General features: G+C 42.5%; 3 protein-coding genes across 8 annotated transcripts; 1 reads left to right on the top strand and 2 right to left on the bottom strand.

Annotated features, from left to right (window-relative positions):
• Positions 1–2,466: 2,466 nt before the first annotated feature.
• Positions 2,467–6,752, bottom strand: adcyap1a (adenylate cyclase activating polypeptide 1a). Of its 6 annotated transcripts, XM_058060033.2 has the most exons (7): positions 6,501–6,747; positions 6,332–6,425; positions 6,126–6,260; positions 5,903–6,007; positions 3,904–4,038; positions 3,525–3,645; positions 2,467–2,845 (listed from the first exon to the last, which is right to left on the bottom strand). In XM_058060033.2, exons 2-7 carry the CDS (start codon positions 6,412–6,414, stop codon positions 2,837–2,839), a joined length of 588 nt encoding a protein of 195 aa, XP_057916016.2. In that variant the 5' UTR covers positions 6,415–6,425; positions 6,501–6,747; the 3' UTR covers positions 2,467–2,836. The 6 variants fall into 6 exon arrangements, with proteins under 6 accessions (XP_057916016.2, XP_057916014.2, XP_057916015.2 ...); XM_058060031.2 differs by lacking the exon at positions 2,467–2,845 and having other exon boundaries at positions 2,935–3,645; positions 6,497–6,752; XM_058060032.2 differs by lacking the exon at positions 2,467–2,845 and having other exon boundaries at positions 2,935–3,645; positions 6,509–6,751.
• Positions 6,753–8,556: 1,804 nt separating this feature from the next.
• LOC131108897 (tyrosine-protein kinase yes-like) lies at positions 8,557–16,781 on the top strand. The gene is made up of 12 exons (XM_058060309.2): positions 8,557–8,929; positions 13,494–13,800; positions 13,928–14,027; positions 14,126–14,224; positions 14,316–14,419; positions 14,486–14,635; positions 14,715–14,870; positions 15,001–15,180; positions 15,291–15,367; positions 15,432–15,585; positions 15,728–15,859; positions 15,958–16,781. Exons 2-12 carry the CDS (start codon positions 13,506–13,508, stop codon positions 16,164–16,166), a joined length of 1,656 nt encoding a protein of 551 aa, XP_057916292.2. The 5' UTR covers positions 8,557–8,929; positions 13,494–13,505; the 3' UTR covers positions 16,167–16,781.
• On the bottom strand, positions 16,596–20,138 carry tyms (thymidylate synthetase). Its single transcript, XM_058060310.2, has 8 exons — positions 19,863–20,138; positions 18,666–18,887; positions 17,912–17,985; positions 17,636–17,810; positions 17,453–17,554; positions 17,203–17,378; positions 17,060–17,131; positions 16,596–16,955 (listed from the first exon to the last, which is right to left on the bottom strand). The coding sequence occupies exons 1-8, from the start codon at positions 19,942–19,944 to the stop codon at positions 16,818–16,820; spliced, it is 1,041 nt and encodes a 346-aa protein (XP_057916293.2). The 5' UTR covers positions 19,945–20,138; the 3' UTR covers positions 16,596–16,817.
• Positions 20,139–20,610: the final 472 nt, after the last annotated feature.

Here is a 20,610-nt window from a genome sequence, read left to right as displayed (position 1 = left end):
GGTTTCAGCTTGAGGTCACCAACAGATGGCCTGATATTCTCCTTCAGTAGTATTCATGGTTCCATTTATCACAGCAAGTCTTCTAGGTCCTGAATCAGCAAAACAGCCCCAGACCATCACACTACCACCACCATATTTTACTGATGATTTTATGATGTTTTCAAAAAGTTAATGTATTATTTCCTTGCTACAGTCGTCATCAACACTTATCACAGTGTTTCCTCCAGAGGAACAAATTGAGAAGAAAGACAAACTTTATTTGTGGATCAGTCGCATTAGCGTTAATAGCTAAATATAGAAACTCTATTTTGAGTCGTTTCAGTCTTCTTACGTATCTACACTGTTAGCCTTCCTGTGAATATTCTTATTCATCCAGGTCAGTGCATTCACAGGGGATTGAATTGATGTTGGACATTGTTGGATGTTCTACTCTGTGAACATGTACACTCCACACAGGGACGGCCAAGGGTGGAATCGAACCCAGGTCTCCTAGCTGTGTGGCCTGCGCACTAACCACGCCTTGTAATGATTTGCTGTTCATTGAATTGTGGGCAGTATAAGTACAATAAACTCATTAAATTGAATATTTCCATAGGTGGGGCATAGAAAAACCTGTTAAAGACCTTCTAGAGCCCTCAAGATATAAAATAACACCCCTATAGTCACCTTTACAATTAGGAACACCCAATATAGTAGACATAATATGAGGAAAAAGACATTTAAGAGAATGTCTACCTGACGGTAAGGGTTCCCGACCACTGGAGTACTAGTTTGTGGGCGGGGCTGAACCAGACCATGGAAATTATTATTTTTTTTAATTTTCAAAAATGCACATTTATGTCGTTGAGGGTCCATACATACTCTGAGTCAAAGTGACATTTTGTCCCATGCTGCCACAAATAGGCCACTGCCCCTTGGGGACCTGAAAGAGAGGCGGACAGGAAGTGATGTTGGGGGGGTTCAGAGTTGAGTTTCAGCTCCAGCCACAAAAAGTAGATTTTTATTATGGATTATTGTGCCTGGTTTAAGATCATTCAAACCTGCAATTAAAGTATGTTTTTCCGGCAATCATATCTGGTGCTTGTGTGTCTCAACCTTTACATTATAATCAGTCTTTTAACATGTTTTCTGAATGCCTTATATTTGTATTTTGGTTCATCTAACCATTTTTTGGACCAATAATAGACCATTGCGTCGCCCAACAGTAGTTACTAAGGAACTAATGAGTCGTGGTTAGGGTTAGGTAGGTTTGTATTACCGATAAGGATTGATGTTATTAACAGTTGTTTTAGGGTTTTTCTTTATGATTCTGTCATAAACTGCTGCAGATTTCCTTATTGTACCTGTACCAAACTGTTAGTTGGTACAGCAGTGGTTTCTTTCCTCTTCGGGACATTTCAAAGGGTTGTAGTGGCTATTCCCGATGTTTGTGAACTGGTTCTGATCGACTTTCCATCACAAATGCTGGTTTTTCACACATACACATCTCTCTAGTTTTATGTTGTTTTTAGGTCGGAATGCAGTCGATTGCAGAGTCACTACTGCAAATGACCATATTGGTGTTTGAATGGTAAGAATACTGTACTATAGATTTTATAGAGTGGTTCAATGCTGGGGGTAGATTGGGTGCTACCAATCGTAGTTTTGGACAGATCTTCAAAAAACAACCATGAGTTTATGCTTATGTATATTTGTGATGGTAAAGTAGCTTTGGAGTACTAACTAAAGAAAACATAGACGTATAGGAGTGAAAAATATCCAAGTGCATTCTCCAAGGAGCGGTTGCTTGGCAACACTTTCTGATTGGGTTACAGGCGGTGAGTGGGGGGGGGTGCAAGTGTTGGGTCTGGCCCAGGCCAGAGAAGCGGAAGGCTGCATTGATCATCACTGGATACGGCCACAAAATCGAAGTGGTCGTTAGAGGGACACGCGGCGGTCTCGGTGCGGTTGCAGAGTGGTCCCATTTGGTGGGTGGGGCGCACAAGCCCAACGTTTTTGTTTGCGACAAGTCTTATGATTCTTTTTCATTTCCGGTAAAGGAGTCGTAACTCAGACTGACATGAAAATGCAACAAGGGGTCACTCACAGGGAGGGGTGGACGCTTTCCAAATGCCACTTGCCGGCACACCCGGTGTGGGAGTCCCCGGGGTGTCCACAGGGGGCAGCACCCTGCCTCCAACTCTCAGCGAGAAATCGTTGATGCTGATTTGATTTGAGTCCAAATCAATGACACGCGTGATTCATAGTCACTTTATTGTTTGACCCTCCACAGTCGGACTTGAAAGGTTTTTATGAGCGTTCATATTCAGGCTTTGTCCAACCAACATGTCTGAGTACTTTACGTGTGACGCACAGCAAGGCGGCATCCCTTACACTTCAGGGGTGACGGTCACAGGCCAACTGGAGTCAGTGTTAAGTTGTTAAAGTCTGTGTTGCCATGGAAACGCGCAGATTTGAGTAGCTTTTATTGTTTTGAACGCCACAAGCACACATTACAACATTTTTGTTGTTTACAAAAATTTATTCAAACAAATCAGCGCTTTTTTTTGGAACATTTATTGACTTGACATTTACTCCTAACTATAGAATCACTTCCTGTACAGTAAATATATATTTATTTATATATATATGATTTTTTTTAAGGCTATTGGCTGTGTGGTTACCATACACAAGTAAAAGACGAGGGACAGTCTGATGGAGGCGTGAAACATGATGTGCAGCATCGTAGGGCCACTAAATAGCCGTCTTTCGGAGGCCATTTCAGTTGAAAAAACACACACAAAAAACGAAAAAAAAAGCCGATGCAAGGCACCACACCCACAAAGTGCTTCCTGCGTCACAAAGCCTGGAGAAAAGTGCAAAATGAAAAAAAAAACATCAGCCTACTTTCCTCATTGACACTCCACTTACTTCTTTTTCCTGCTTTTTATCTTATCATTGATTCATCAATACGTTGCAAACATGAAGCCCCAGTGAGAAGAAGAATCATCCACACGGCAGAGCGGTGTGTGTGCTTTGGTGCACACTGTATTTTTTTTGTTTTTTTTTTTAATCATGTCATTTTTTTACATAGGTTCATGTGACATAAGAAGAGAAACGGAAGCACAGAAGGTTCAAACACAAACTGCCTCATGCGTCTCTCACCAGCAACAACCATGTAACAAGGATTGTTTTTTTTTCATGACCAACAACAACACAACAGCAGAAGAAGAAGAAACATTGGTCCAGATCTGTGCTCCACTGGCACCTACAGGACTGGAGGAGAACTGCTCGTTTTTGGTACATGGTGGTACTTGTTACTGTTGATGGGTTGGGAGACACAAGCAAAGCTTATGAAAGAAAAGGACAAGAAAGACCCCAAACGTGCTCCAGTGGCCGGATTTGGGATTTTCCACAAAGGGACAGGAGTACAGATGAGGGATTTTGGAATTTAAAGTGAGAGGGGGAAAAAAGGGAGATGAAGAAGGGGGGGGGCACACACACCCCTCTGTCTCTTGTCTCATTGACAAGAAACTAAAACTCACCAGGAACTTGGGAGAGACCCGTTTGAGCCAGTCCCCCAAAAAAGCCTCAAAGTCATCCCCGTCCGGGAGGGCATCAAAGTCTATGTCTTGAAGAATATGATGGAAATCTACGTCTTCAAGTCTGTTGTGGACAGAGACAACTACAAGTCTGAATGATGTCCGTCTACACACACCGTCATCAATCAGCTCCAGTTGTTTCCAAAATAAAAACAATGATGAAAATATCATTTCACGGCTTCCCTGGTACATAAATCATAAATCAAAATACATGTTAAGGAACACAAAACTTCATCTGGGGATGTGCACACATGGAAGCTTTTTGTTGTTCGTCTACAAATATGCCAGCCGCCGTCCTTTCTTTCCAATTCTCTGTCTATACCTTTTCCCCAGCACCGCCGCCAGGTACTTCTTCACCGCCATCTGCTTTCGGTAGCGACTGTAGCTGTCCGTGAAGATGCCGTCCGAGTGTCGCTTGGACAGAGGCTCCCAGTTCTCATCCGTGGCCTTTCCGCCGCTGTGGGGGGGGGGGGGGGGGGGGGGGTATATGTTGGAGAAGGAGAGTGAGACTGCCATCGCTAATATGGAACCGCCGGTTCATGAGACACATAAAACTGCAGAAATAGAATATTAGCGGTGGACATTATGTGAAAACAACAAAAGAGTGAAATAGATACATATATATTTATGAATGAAGGAAATAATATGTGTAAGTAGTTATGTTTTAAGAAAACTATATAAGTAGCTATGGAATGAGGACCAATGTATGTACGTAAGTAGTTATAGTTTAAGACAACTATTTAAGTAGCTATGGAATGAGGACCAATGTATGTAAGTAGTTATGATTTAAGAAAACTATATAAGTAGCTATGGAACGAGGACCCACACCATACCATAGGTATGAATGTGAGTGTGAATGGTTGTTTGTCTATATGTGCCCTGTGATTGGCTGGTGATCAGTCCAGGGTGTACCCCGCCTTTCGCCTGAAGACAGGTGGGATAGGCTCCAGCACCCCCGTGACCCACGTCAGGATAAGCGGTAGAAAATGAAAGAATGTATGTAAGTAGTTATAATTTAAGAAAACTATATGGATCTAGGATGAATGTATGTAAGTAGTTATAAATTAAGGAAATAATGTATGTGAGTAGGTATGATTTAATGAAATAATGTATGTTAATGTATGTCAATGTATGTTAATGTATGTTAATGTAGTTATGGCATAAGCAGTAGTTGTAATGGCAATTCTATGTAAGAAGTTGTGGGAAAGGTAAGTGGTTATGGATTAAAGACAAATGTATGTATTTAGTTATGAATTAATGAAGATTGCATGTAAGTAAATATGGATTAAGGCAATAATGCATGTAAGCAGTTATGAATTACGGAAATAATAAATGGATTAAGGAGGTAAGGTACACAACATACATTTCCCGTACTACTGAATGAAAAAGTGACTTCAAACTTTTGACTGGGAGTGTATGTAATTAGAAATAAATTAAGACATTAAGGTATACAAGTAATTTTAGATTAAGGAAAGAATGCATGTAAGCAGTTATGGATTAAGGAAATAATGCATGCAAATAAATATGTATTAAGACAATGATGTATGTAAGCACGTATGAATTACAGAGGTATGTAAGCTGTGGATTATGGAAATAATGATGAAAGTAAAATAAGGTACGTCGTTGGATGAAGGAAACGTATATATAAGTAGTTGTGAATTAAGTACACATGAATGTAAGTAGTTATGAATGAAGGATGTGATGTATGTAAGTAGTTATGATGTAAGCAAATAAGGCATGTGAGTAGTTATGGACTAAGAAAAACTGTAAGTGAGTAGTTATGAATAATGGAAATAAGGTATATATAAGTATACATGATAGAAAGCATATATAAGTATATACTGTGGAAATGTATGTGAGTAGTTATGAATTAAGGACAAACAAATGTAAGTAATTGTGAATTAAGGAAATTATGTAAGTAAGTAGTTTGGAATTATGCAAAAAATATATGTAAGTAGTTATAGACTGGGGACATTTATGTAAGTCGTTATGAATTCAGGAAAGTCAAATGAATGTAAGTAGTTCTGGATGAAGGATATAATGGACTGTATGTATTTAGTTATGATGTAAGCAAATAAGGCATGTGAGCAGTTATGGACTGGGAATAAATGTATGTAAGTAGTTATGAGTTAGGGAAATAATGTATGGAAGTAGTTCTAGATTGTAAGTAGGTATGGATTAATACAACTGGACAGACACATAAAGCTATCAGGCACACAAGTACAGTATACGCTAGCAATGTGAGAGTACACATCCAGTGTAATCTTACAGTACGAGACAAGCAGAGTGAGACAAAGAGTGCAAAGAGACGACGCTCTTACCCGACGCGCTTTGCCATGAGAGAATGAAGATACTTCCTGGCTGATAGCTGACCCAGTGCTTTCCTGTAGGCTTTATTAAACATGCCGTCTGCGTGTCTTTCCAGTCTGGGATGGAGACAACCAAACTTTTAGGATTTGATTTGAATTGATCCGGCACTTAAATCATTCAAATGCATCATTGATAAGTGATTGACACAAAAATGATGAAGCGGTGCAGATGTACCTGTTCTCTGGCGGGTAGTACAAAGAGTACATGTCTTCGGTTACGGACGGAGGACTTCTCACATCCAGCTGCTGTCTGTCGTAGTCCATGGACGGCAGGGAATGTCCATCCTCGTCATAAACCTCACCGTCTAGTCTGGAAAAAGATATACAGTATACACTAGATATATACTACATATGCTGTATATGTATATTGGTTTGACCTACCTCACACTGGGAAAGCCAAGCCCCATGCTGTGATGCATGATGATTCCATAGATGAGGAAGGCTAAAGTGGCTTTACTGGACATTTTCCTTTCCGCTGCAAAACAAAAGCAAAGCATCAAGTTGCTTTGTTTGACTTCAATGCCCTGAAAGTTCAAAGTTAGATACCAACATGCCCACTTGAACGTGTGTCCTCCTTCTCTTCACGCTGGCTGAAGCTGAGTGCGATGGGAGCAAGATGGGAGTGCGATGGGAGCGCTTCTCTCTTCTGGCTGTTTTGTGTCAGTCAAGCGGCCCCCGTGCAGCCTGGAGGCGACCACAGGCCACAACTTTTTTTTCTTTTCTTAGCGCCCCCACCTTCTTGCTTGCTTTTTATGCATGCATCCTTGTCTCCTCACATAGGACGGATGAGGGAGGAGGGAGGGTATGGAAGTGGGATGGGAGGATGGCGGCGTCATCAGCGCCAACGCCCACCGGGATGAGATAAGTAATTACAAAAAAAAAAAAAAAACTGAATGATTTCTGCACAATCATTCATGAAACCACATGATGTCACACCATTAAGGAGGTCACATGACCTTTAGGGTGGGGCTCTGCCTGAGTGCTGAAATTGGACTGACAGCCTCCCTGGCTAAAAGTGGCTAATTAGCAACTAGCATATGAGTCCTTTTAGGGGTTTATTCAGCCTCAATATCAATATCAAACTCAACTTTTTATTGAGTGCATCTATCCTACTTTGATACCAATTAACTGGAATGTTTATTTGAAACAAAAAGCTTTAAACGTAACCTTCAAATATGTTTTTCTTCTAAAGCTGTAGTTTTGATAATGTACTTCATTCATGTTCGGCTTTGAACCGGCACGAGAGAGCAAAGAAAAAGGATCCGAGACCATACAAGCATGTGCAGTGGAGCACTGCCTCCCAGTGGTGGGAAGAATGAACTGCATTCTGGAAGTTCCAACTCCTCTCGGGCCACATTAGCATGTACTTTAGTTGTCACTTTCTTTTCCTAGTTTTTTGTTGTCTTGTTTGCCCTCGTCTCCAGCCTGTCATAGGTAGTAGAAGGAGTTGGAGCTGGAGAGAGGCCACATAGCATTTATATTATCTACCTGTTTGATATAAAGTATCAAATTGGGGTAGGAGTACCTTCAGGGGTACCTCAATTGCCAAGGGGGAATTTAGCGTCTAACACTCCCAATTACGAGTGTGCCTGAACCGTCTGTGTCATTTACTACATTCCGGCCGCGTCCAGGTACGCCCACTTTGCTGTGATTGGTCACATTCCGAAGCGACTTCCGGAAAGTAGGTCTGCATTACGGAGTGCGGATGTAACGATCTCAGGCTGTTGTCTTAGGAAAGAGGGATACGTAACATAAAAGGACAAACATTATGGATGGTGGTTTGGTTTTATTCCACACCAAAAAAGAGGTTTAGCGCCAGGCAATGAGCCGAGTTCATTAAATAATTCCGAATGGACATATTATTTTGCCTTCACTGTTAATTACTGCCTTACCCACTCGTGTTGTGGCGAAAAATTAGCCAACAGCAGAAAAAAAACATTAAAACACATTTTCACAACAAGCACTCAACTTTTTCTGAAAAACACCTAACTAATTTTTCATACAATATGCACTTTTAAGAAGTGCATAAACGCCACAAACTCAACTACAGCTGCTAGCTTGCGTTGTTGGTGGAGACGGTAAAGGGTGGAAGCTGGTCACAGATGGAAAATACATGAAAGAATCGTACATAAAAATCGCACACACATATATTCTCCGAATTAAAAAATTAACAGGACCTACAGAACGGCACAAACATCACCTGTAGGGAAATTGATTGCGTTAATTCAGCACAAGCAAGTGTTGGAAACAATATTGAGAAAACAGCGCTGATTTACTCCCTTGTAAAGATGTCATCATATAAAGAAAAAAAAGTGAAAAATCGTTTATCAGCCAGGTAAAGGTTGTAGAGGCGGCACGCAGCCACCAGGGGGCGGTAAAGCTCCAGCTATAACATTGAAGCAGCCCTTTTTGTTCTTCATACAGGAGTGTCCTTATTTTAATGCACGACAACCTTTTCCTCCTATTTATTTCGTTTTTTTCAATGCATGAGTCTCCTGTTTATTTATTTTTTCTACACGAGTCTCCTTTTTCTCTTTATTTAATTATTTATTTTAATGCATGAGTCTCCACCTCCTTTTTGAATACATTTTTTGTGTTTATTTGTTGTGCCCGAGTCTCCTCCTCCTCCCCCCCACCTCGCACATCATTGTGTCCTCCAGCAGGCTGCCTGATGCAAATCTCGGCCGTCTCATCGGCGGGGGTCGAGCTCAGCTCGGCTAAGCGTGCCTCGGTTCGGACATGTTGTGTTGTACAGAAGGGTTCCATGCAAGTTTAGTGGCTAGAAAGGTTTCAATTCAATTCCGTGTGTGTTCCTTTGGTTGCCATGCTGCTGCTGCTGCTTCTTCCATCTCCTTCATTGGATTTAAGTTGAACATCTGGCCGCGCTCCATGCCCGGAGCAAAGATGAAGCGTGGAATAAGTGGTCTTCTTCATTGAGATCCAGCAAAGAGCCAATAGGGAAGGAGGTGGCTTCGGAAGGTAAGAAGCAAGCTAAATCTTTGTCTGATGATGACGGGCCTGTCAGGACAACAAAAGGCATCAACGGCATGCAATTAGGAGGTCCGTCATCAGTCACCTCTGACCTTCCAATGTTCACTTTAGTCCACGAGTGGAGCTGCCATTGTTGGTAATGAGAAAAATGGAAAAATACGGCAAGTCGTGTATGGAATAGAACGTTAGCAAGAAGGTCACGTGCTTGCTGTATCTTGCTAACATCACGTTGGTGAAATTAATGGTTTCCCTGTCCTTCTTTCGGCTATAATGTTATATTCATTACATGTATACATGATATTACATATTACATGTACATTTATGCCGTACATCAGCAAATTAAACGTGTTTCCACAGGGCCCTCCTACTCCCCAAGTAAAACCAAAACAATGAATAGACTAAATCAAATTTGATGTAATATGTGATGTGATGATCAGAAAAAATAAAATTAGTAAATAACTTCATCAAATTGTATATAAAGGGATATCAATTTTGGAAAATAGTATACAGTTAGAAATCCCACCGTTTTAATGCGATTAGAGACTTGTCCCACTTTGTTTGACGGCCCTTGAACGCACCATCTAACTTTCCCCCTAGCAGAGAAAACCTCATAACCTTATTGAGTGCTAATATGCGTATTTGTTTGTTACACAAAAACAATAACATTGTCTGATGGGTGTGTATTCATTTTGCCTTGCTATAATGTATGTATATTTTCTTAGTGTTAAAAAGCTCGAAAAAATGAAAATAGCATTTTATTACTAAAAGACGTGCCAGTGCCGTTTCCATGGATTTCAATGTTCTAGAAGGACATCTCCCCTCATGGATTGAAATGTGCTAGTATTATACTATCTATAGTTCCATATGTCAGCATCAGCTGTCTTTTCATTTTCCAGATCATCTTACACATCCGTTCCTCCGCTTTTAAGCCGCCGCCATGTCAAGAATGTGCTAGAAGCTGCAAAGCGACATCTGTTGCAGATTTGAAGGCCAGCAAGGCGTCTGAGATGTTCGCAGTCTGCTGTCTTAGCATCAGCTGCTAACAGCTGTCTCCAAGCCGCCACGATTACTCCAATTTGGTTGAGAGTCAAAATGGAGGCCTTTCATGCAAGGGAGGAAAATGTTCAGCAGACTGACTGCAATGGGGAAGTTAAGAAATAAGACATGGGCCTACGTGCCTTCATCACACTCCTTCAGCACGTCAATAAACATGGCGGATGATATTGATACACGCTACAACACACCCATGTACACCCATGATGGCACAACTAAGGAGGACATGCTGAACAAATCTACCCAACCCTAACCACTACAGTTTAGTTCCTCAGTAACTACTCTACTCATTAGGTCTTCATTAGTTTCTCAGTCGCTTCTCTAAATGCATGCCTTAGTTCCTCAGGAACTATACTCTACTTATTAGTTCCTCATTAGTTCCTCAGTAACTACTCTAAATGTATGTGCTTTAGCCCCCCAGTAACTACTCTAAATGCATATGCCTTAATTCTACCTCCTAAGGTTTTCATTAGTTCCTCAGTAACTACTCAAAATGTATGTATGTGTCTTGGTTCCTCATTAACTACTCTCAATGTATGTGCCTCAGGTCTTCAGTAACTACTCATTAGTTCCTGAGTAATTACTTTAAATGTATGAGCCTTAGTCCCCCAGTAACTACTCTAAATGTATATACCCTAATTCTACCTCCTAATGTTTTCATTAGTTCCTCAGTAACTACTCAAAATGTATGCGTCTTGGTTCCTCATTAACTACTCTAAATGTACGTGCCTCAGGTCTTCAGTAACTACTCATTAGTTCCTGAGTAATTACTTTAAATGTATGTGCCTTAGTCCCCCAGTAACTACTCTAAATGTATATACCCTAATTCTACCTCCTAATGTTTTCATTAGTTCCTCAGTAACTACTCAAAATGTATGTGTCTTGGTTTCCGCAGTAACCACTCTACTCATTAGGTCTTCATTAGTTCCTCAGTCGCTTCTCTAAATGTGTGCCTTAGTTCCTCAGTAACTATACTCTACTTATAAGTTCCTCAGTAACTACTCTAAATGTATGTGCTTTAGTTTCTCAGTAAGTGCTCATTAAATCTTGACGGGCTCCTCAGTAATTAATTGTTAAAGTGTATGTGCCTTAGGTCCCAGTAGGTACTCATTAGTTCTTCAGTAACTACTCTAAATGTATGAGCCTTAGTTATTCAGTAACTACTCATTAGTTCCTGAGTAATTACTTTAAATGTATGTGCCTTAGTCCCCCAGTAACTACTGTAAATGTATATACCTTAATTCTACCTCCTAATGTTTTCATTAGTTCCTCAGTAACTACTCAAAATGCATGTGTCTTGGTTCCTCAGTACTTACTCTACTCATTAGGTCTTCATTAGTTCCTCAGTCGCTTCTCTAAATGTGTGCCTTAGTTCCTCAGTAACTATACTCTACTTATTAGTTCCTCATTAGTTCCTCAGTAACTACTCTAAATGTATGTGCTTTAGTTTCTCAGCAAGTACTCTTTATATCTTCACGAGTTCCTCAGTAATTAGTCATTGTAATTAGTGTATGTGCATTAGTTCCCAGTAGCTACTCATTAGTTCTTCAGTAACTACTCTAAATGTACGTGCCTCAGGTCTTCAGTAATTACTCATTAGTTCCAGAGTAATTACTGTAAATGTATGTGCCTTAGTCCCCCAGTAACTACTCTAAACATGTATGCCTTAATTCTACCTCCTTAGGTTTTCATTAGTTCCTCAGTAACTAGTCTCAATGTATGTGCTTTAGTTTCTCCGTAAGTACTCATTAAATCTTCATGAGTTCCTCAGTAATTAGTCTAAGTGTATGTGCCTTAGTTCCCAGTAGCTACTCATTAGTTCTTCAGTAACTACTCTAAATGTACGTACCTCAGGTCTTCAGTAACTACTCATTAGTTCATTAGGTCCTCAGTAACTACTCTAAATGGCTATGCCTTAGTTCCTCCTCCTTAGGTTTCCCTTAGTTCCTCAGTAACTACTCATTAAATAGTCATTAGTTCCTTAGTAACTACTCTTAAGTGCATGCGCCTTAGTTCCCAGTAACTACTCAGTTCTTCATTAATTCCTCTGCACCTACTTTAAATGTTTGTGCCTTATTTCCTCAGTAACTACTCAGTTTAGTAGTTGCTCAGTTCCTTTTTTTTTTAAACCACCACAGAGTTCATTCATTTTCTACCGCTTATCCTCACGAGAGTCGCGGGCTGCTGGAGGCTATCCCAGATGTCTTCGGGTGAGAGGCGGGGTACACCCTGGACTGGTGGCCAGCCAATCACAGGGCACATATAGACAAACAACCATTCACACTCACATTCATACCTATGGACAATTTGGAGTCGCCAATTAACCTAGCATGTTTTTGGAATGTGGGAGGAAACCGGAGTACCCGGAGAAAACCCACGGGGAATCGAACCTGGGTCTCCTAGCTGTGTGGCCTGCATGCTAACCACAGCCTAAAGACGTAATATTGTGTAAAATAATTACGTAATACAAGTACGTAATTACAAGTACAAGTAAGTACAAGTAATTACTGTACTTGTACAGTACGTAATTCTAAACTAATCCTGAAAATAAAGCTTGTTGTGTTTCTCCATTTCAAGTTATACCTTGATTATTTATTAGGTCTGTATCCAGTGTCTTTAGTGTGACATCCAGCTCCTGGATCCTTTTATAGACCTTACGACAGGGGTGTCCCAAGTTCAACTTGCTTGGTGATACCCTGATGTTGGCCAAGCAGGAGAGTAGGTCACATTCCCTCAGGATAAACGAGATGCCTGTAATGAGAGTTTTTTTTTAATGTAAGGTGGCTCATTCAGGATAACAAGAGAACAGATTTTACTGGAAAACATTTTTGGGATTACCTTTTATTTGTACATGCACCCTGGACAAGTCAACCAAATTCATTCATTTACTAAGCAGAGCATTAAAATATATTGAATGCATTTGACTTGCTGCTGTTAAAAAAAAAATCACTGGCTTTTCTTTTGTATGGAAGGACGGCAGTGACAAGCACCTTCAAACATCTGATTGGTTACCATTCCAGCTAACAGTGATGTGAGGACAGTCGGCTCGTTACAAGCAAAAGTCAAAAAGATTGTGATTGTGAGCGCTTTTATGATCCTCTTAAAGCAAATCCTCCATTCTGGTAATCCTTCTTGTTCCAGCTGGTGAAGTTGGCACGTATGCACACAAAATAGCCCCGCCCACCGTCAACACAACCTGCTGTTGGATTTTAGCTTCTCATGGACCTTCTCTTGTGTTTGAGGGAAGATGACTGAGTATTCTTTATGATGTTTGATCGACAAGCAGGCATGTTGTGTTGGAGTGTAGTTCAACCTTGTAAACACCCAGCTGTCAATCACATGTATCCTTCCACCCATCAAAGCTGATTTATGACCCATATGTCCCAGTTAGCACGCAGCTTATGGTCTTAGCATCGATGACCATTGGGGAGATAATATTGTTTGCACGACGACAGGCCCAACATGGTCTTGACATGCTGTTGTGTTGGCTCTGTCACAGCAGGGCGGCGCCATGGGCTGCGTGAAGAGCAAAGAGGACAAAGGCCCCGCTATTAAGTACGGGCCAGAGAATGCATCACCGTCTGACCCCAACACCGCCACCCCCCAAATGGGCCACTACGGGCCTGATCCCACTCATCTGCAGCCCAATCTACCCCTCTCCTTGTCCTCGTCTTGCTCCGCTGCCGCCAACGTCAACCCTGCCCTTACACCCTTCGGCGGATCCTCCAATGCTATTAGCCCCTTTGGGGGGGCTTCATCTTCCTTCACCGGTCCGGTGTCCAACTCGTTCTCTGGTTCTCTTCCAGGTAAGTCATCATGGCTTTGAGATGACGTCTGTAACTGCGGAGGAGCGATCGCGATCACAGCCAAGTGTGCCACAAAGCCACTTGTTTTACTTTTGTACCGATGATGCATTTTAGGCGTTCATTACAGGTGGCGTGACTTTCTTTGTGGCGCTGTACGACTATGAGGCCAGAACATCTGATGACCTTTCATTCGAGAAAGGAGAACGCTTCCAGATCATCAACAATACGTACATGTCTTCAGTCTCTATTCAATTTATTGTATCGCCACTATGTTATGATCGCCATCTTAAAATGTAGCTTGATGGACATGTGTGTCCCTCTTCAGAGAAGGAGACTGGTGGGAAGCTCGCTCCATCAACACTGGGAAGAAAGGTTACATCCCGAGCAATTATGTGGCCCCCGCAGACTCCATCCAGGCTGAGGAGTAAGTAAGACCTCGTCTTCATTAAATGGTTCATACAGGCCTGGAATGTCAACCATTGTACTAGAACTTAACAATTCCATCTTCACACCAGGTGGTACTTTGGCAAAATGGGCCGCAAGGACGGTGAGAGGTTGCTGCTGAATCCGGGGAATCATCGGGGGACTTTCCTAGTGCGTGAAAGCGAAACCACTAAAGGTAACGACTTGATGTAAAGCCACGATATCAGACACGTTTCCTTGATGGTCACGCTCTCGTGTCCAGGTGCTTATTCTCTTTCCATTCGGGATTGGGATGAAACCAAGGGAGACAATGTGAAACACTATAAGATCCGTAAGCTGGACAGCGGCGGGTACTACATCACCACTCGAGCGCAGTTCGACACCTTACAGAAGCTGATCAAACACTACACAGGTGATGGTTCCGTTCGGATGCCACATCAGCTCACTGGGATTTCACGCTAGAAGGATGTTGTCCCTCCTTTCTGATGCAGAGCACGCAGACGGCCTCTGCCACAGGCTCACCACACTTTGTCCCACAGTCAAGCCTCAGACGCAGGGGCTCGCTAAGGACGCCTGGGAGATACCTCGCCACTCACTTAGACTAGAGCTCAAGCTGGGACAGGGCTGCTTTGGAGAAGTCTGGATGGGTATGGCATGATTTAGGATCCATGTTGTATGTCTAAAATTTGGATTATTTGGGGTTTTATAGTATTTTTGTTGGTTTTCGTGCAGTGCGCCTTGTCTGCCATGACACCTCTTCCAACCTTTTGTGTGTAGGCACATGGAACGGCACCACCAAAGTGGCCATAAAGACGCTGAAGCCAGGCACCATGTCGCCAGAGGCCTTCCTGCAGGAAGCTCAGATCATGAAGAAGCTTCGTCATGACAAACTGGTGCCTCTGTACGCTGTCGTTTCTGCCGAGCCCATCTACATCGTCACGGAGTACATGGCCAAAGGTACACACGTTTGGGCTTGCGACACTTTGAACCACAGCCCAAACCCAAACAGTTGCATTAACATTCCACCCAGCTTCGTCCCGTTGCAAAGATATCAGTTTCTTCCACAGGCAGCTTGCTCGATTTCCTCAAAGAGGGTGATGGAAAGTTCCTTAAGCTTCCTCTTCTGGTGGACATGGCAGCACAGGTGAGATAAAACAAGCGCTCATTGCTTGTGTCATGACATTTATAGCGTTTTTGTTCTTTTTAAGATCGCAGATGGTATGGCTTTTATTGAGAGGATGAACTACATCCACCGCGACCTACGCGCCGCAAACATCCTGGTGGGCGACAACCTGGTGTGCAAGATTGCCGACTTTGGCCTGGCCAGATTGATCGAGGACAACGAGTACACAGCCAGGCAAGGTGGGAATCGCACAAACGTCCCCACGCAATCAGATGAGCTCTAGTCCAAGAAATTATTTCTTTACAACTGCACTCAACGAGCTGCGTCACAAACAAAGAAGCAATTTCACTCAAGGACTCACTTCGTCCTTGTGATGTTCAGGAGCCAAATTCCCTATCAAGTGGACTGCACCGGAGGCGGCGCTGTACGGACGCTTCACCATCAAGTCGGACGTGTGGTCCTTCGGCATCCTAGTGACTGAGCTCGTCACCAAAGGCAGGGTGCCTTACCCTGGTGAGCAGAAAACTTCTTTCTACTGAGAAATAAGAAAACTCCACAACAAACCAGTCAATTAAAATACGATGGACCAAAAACTCACTTCCTTCCTGTAGGCATGGTCAACCGGGAGGTGCTGGAGCAGGTGGAGCGGGGCTACTGCATGCCATGCCCACACGGCTGCCCCGAGTCACTGCACGAGATGATGAAGCTGTGCTGGAAGAAGGAACCGGATGAGAGGCCCACCTTCGAGTACATCCAGTCCTTCCTGGAGGACTACTTCACCGCCACGGAGCCCCAGTACCAACCTGGGGAGAACCTATAGCTGCACCAAGGTTTGGTTAGGTTTGTTCTTAGAGGTCCTAAACACACTTGATTAAAAGCTTATTAATAAAGCTATAATAAAGAAGCCATAACATGCTCCTGTATATACTATGAAGGCAGTAAATATTGTCTTTTGGTCTAAAGTGGCTCTGCACTCGCTTGCATAGCAATACCCTTTTCCTCCCCACCGCCTTTTCTCCTGTTTGGACTCATCCTCACGGAATAACAAGCTTTGAATAGGATGGGAAACTCATTTTTATAAGCTACAAAGACATGGGTGCTAAATGTGTTTATAATTTGTGTTTGGGAATTTATACAATTAAAAGTAATAAGATGAGTCCAGTTGTCCTCTATGTTACACTGCCACCTGCTGGTGGAGCCTTCAATCTGCCCACTGATGACTGAGCTGTGACCTAGATAGTTTTTATGGATTAAATGCACTCTGTTGACACTGCATTTATTATAGTCCTTACAGCCTTAATATGCTGCTATACATATTGTAGACGTGAAAATATTACAAACAGTTGTCAGTTTGATGCTGTGCAGTAGCACACCGGTAAAGTCTCATTCCTTCAAGTAAAATTGTGTTTTTAACGGATAAACCTTTGCTCCTCCTCCAGCTTTTTACTGTCTTTTGTACAAATGACATCTCTCACACAGCCATCTCCATCTTGATGGACGGGTGGGGATTGTAGTCCACAATCTCAAAGTCCTCTGCACGGAAATCATCGATATTGTCTACTTTTCGAAGGATCTTCAATTTGGGGAAAGGACGGATCTCCCTCTGCAACTGGGAAAGAAGAATGAGCGATAATCCATAAACTGAGCAAGGAGTTTCTAGTCCAAATGAGGATTATTAAGCCTTGGTGGAGGTCAGGTTTTAAGGCAGCCTACCTGAACTTTCAAAGGTTCAATGTGGTTGATGTAGATGTGAGCGTCTCCCAGCGTGTGGACAAAGTCGCCAGGCTGAAAGGAGGAAAACACACATCAGGTGTTGATGGCAGGAGATTGCGTCTCAAAAACAGACGAGAGGTTACCTTGAGTCCTGTGATGTGTGCTATCATGTACGTGAGGAGCGCATAGCTGGCGATATTGAAGGGCACCCCCAAGCCAATGTCGCCCGAGCGCTGGTAGAGCTGACACGACAGCTCGCCGTCGCACACATAGAATTGGCAGAGGGCGTGACAGGGCGGCAGCGCCATGAGAGGCAGGTCTGGGGAAAAAAAAAAAGACAAAACCGTGAGTTTCAATGCAATGTGACTGTGTTCTTATGCTGATGGGCCGCACCTTTAGGATTCCATGCACACATGATGATGCGTCTGTCCTCTGGATTACTTTTAATGGTGTCAATGACTTTCTGCAGCTGATCCACGCCTTGTCCCGTGTAATCTGAGTGAGGTAGGAACAAAAAGACTAATTCAGCCCATCAAGCAAAAAAGAAGTGACAACCTATCAAAATGATGGCAGTACCTGCATGCATGTTTGTGTACTCTGCACCAAAATGCCGCCACTGGAAGCCGTACACCGGGCCCAGGTCGCCCTCCTCTCGGTCAGTGAAGCCGCACTTGTCCAGAAAGCTCCGGCAGCCATTGGCATCCCAAATCTTCACCCCTTTCTCAGAGAGCTCATTGGAATTTGTCGATCCCTGCGTCAAATCATGATATAAGAAAGGTTGAAGGTTTTAAGTCTCTTTAATATTCTCCCGGATATACATGATTGTATAACACCTCCCTATCTTGCACTTACTTTGATGAACCAAAGCAACTCTTCAACAATTCCCCTCCAAAACACTCTCTTGGTGGTCAGCAGAGGAAATTGATCTAGAAAGAGGAGCCACTTAGTCAAAAGTATTCATAGCATAACTCAGTGTATTTCAACGTTTTTTAAGCCACAGCACGTTTTTTTACATTGCAAAAATCTTACCGCACACCGCTAACCACCTCACGTGCATCACTAAGTCTATTGGAGGAACGAGGCAATCGCCTACGTGTTGCCACACGAACGATTATTCCATTGCTCTGCCGGTTTTTACACCACAGACACTCGACAATGACATAATACTTACATAAAATGATTAATAAATGTTAATTAAAACAATTTTATTGGATAATTCCTCACGGGACACTAGTGGTTGAAAATCACTGGCATAACTGACGGTGGCATTAAAATGGGTGCAAAAATTAGCTAACACTTTCATGACAACAAATTAAAGGTTCGTCAATTAAATGTAAAATCAACAAATTGATGCAATATAACGTTCGTTTGCATTAACAAGCGGTAAAACAACATAGTGTTAACGCACCCATACAACATGAGTCGCGCACACAGAGCCGCATTAGTATGCTGTACTAAACTATTGTACAAGTGTACTGCTAATGAGTATACTATTATGTAGCTACGCGTCAACGTCTCTCTGCTAGAACCACTTGTTCAATCAATACCTCTATATTTAATAGAAATGTAACTTAACGTCAACTTAACAGGTGAGTGGACAGCTTACCTCGAAGACTATATCGGGACTGGGCACCAAACACCGAGATGACGCCGGTCCCGGTCCGGTCTCCCTTCTTCCGGCCGTGTTTCAGGATCATCTCCACTTGGTTCAGGTAACCGCGCTCATCGCAGAAGAGGCTAAAGGTGCTCTGTTTCTCATCCGACTCAGCTGTCGTCTCCTTCAGCTTCTCGTCGCTCTCCTGTCTGCTTGCTTGCTCCAAGTGGAAGTCTGCAGTGGCGGGCATTTTGTGATTAAATATCACGGTGTCGATATGAACAGGAATAAGTTAAAGGCAGAACCGCGGGGACAAGTACGTAAGTCTATCGCGCCTAAACATGTTACGTCATATATACATTTCACTGGCCAATAGAATGTTGATGATATCACGCAAGAACAGCCAATAGAATGAAGACGAGGACGAGCTGTCTCGCGAGAACCCAAATGCCGCCAGTTTAAATTGAGTGGTGGTAAATTCCGGCTCTTTTTAGAGATCCGATTCTTTACGCTCGGCTCACTTTCGGCTTCCTCGGATTATTTTGTCTTAATTTATCACCCAATTATCTGTATTGTGTAAAGTGAATTACTAATGTAAAAAATACATTATATCAAATGTTTACTATTACAATAGATGTATAATACTCAATGTACAGCTACAAAAACGACATGGTAATCACAAAATTACAGCAACCAGGTAAACAGCTGTGTCTTTACTGATGATTGGCATTAAAAATAATGTGCGCTTTGATTTTATCTCGGCCAGAGCCTCTCAAAGTCTGGACAGAATAATAATTATACCCGGACTCGCCTCCAGCCTCTTGCAGTTAGTACTACTTGTTTATCATACAAAATCCCCCATTAAATGTTCTGCCACACTGACAGGTAACTGACTGCATTGCACAAATTTGACACATTACTGCTAAATGCTGTATCTTGTTGTGACCACTAGGTGGGAGTGTTGAGTGTTTTGTGGCGACCTTATCGTTATAATAAAGAAATGTTTTCTTCCACTTGATTGATATCCCAGAGTGCTTATTCCTCCAGCAATTGTTGTAATTTAAGAAAACTATCAGTCGGATTACTCATGCAAGGACATCCGTGTTTGTCTTTTGCAGTGCTATTATGTGTTCAGGAGCAAACTCTCTATTTCACGTCCAAGTACAGTGAGAATGTCCAGTTTCTTATGAATGTTGCCATCAAACTTACCTGCCCTTAAGTGAGAAGATCGTTGGGGTCTGTCGGTGAGTCCACTTTCCTCTTTTATGTCGGTTGAATACACCTGTTCCATGGTTTGCTGTAGTCGATATACGCGTGCGGGTTCTCAAAGTCCTCCACTTTTGCGTGTAACTGATGTTATGGCACGTTCGCGAAAAGTTATCAGTTATTTATATCGCATTTTTAATATCCTTTCTCGAAATGTTTACTTTATGTAGGGCGCCGCCATGTTGTGTCACTACATTAACGGTCCGTCAGTGTCCCAACCGGTCCGTCGCTCGTTGTTGGTTGTAATGACATACACTAAATTTGCCACAAGATGTCGCTGTTTCTCAAGAACAACATCTAATTAGTGGCGTTATCATCGGAAGCTGACCTGGGATCTGCAGTCGGTCAAATCATGAACTTTGAGCTGCGTTTGAAGCTTGTACAGAAGCCGACTGAAAGTTTGGTAAACCCAAAGAAAATCAAACATGATGACTTAGTACAGGAACTAGAAGCTATTGTAACACCTCCATCTGTGTTCAGTACACTATGGCTTAAGTCCATGTCAGCAATGAAAGAACATAATGTATTTTTGAAGCTCAAAGGACTTTCAGCTATCTGGCCCATCAGCTTATCTTAACCATCCAGCAGACGAAGACTCACTCGTACACTGGAGATATGGGCCTTTGATCAGCCATGTGTGTCTGCAGGCCTGGGACGCTAAAGAGGCACGTTTTGCTACACAATGATGCTG

Source organism: Doryrhamphus excisus, linkage group LG7 (genome assembly GCF_037039965.1).
Source record: "Doryrhamphus excisus strain RoL-2023G ecotype Guam linkage group LG7, RoL_Dexc_Guam_v1.1, whole genome shotgun sequence".
Taxonomy (NCBI): domain Eukaryota; kingdom Metazoa; phylum Chordata; class Actinopteri; order Syngnathiformes; family Syngnathidae; genus Doryrhamphus; species Doryrhamphus excisus.
This window is presented reverse-complemented; position numbering and strand designations above follow the sequence as displayed.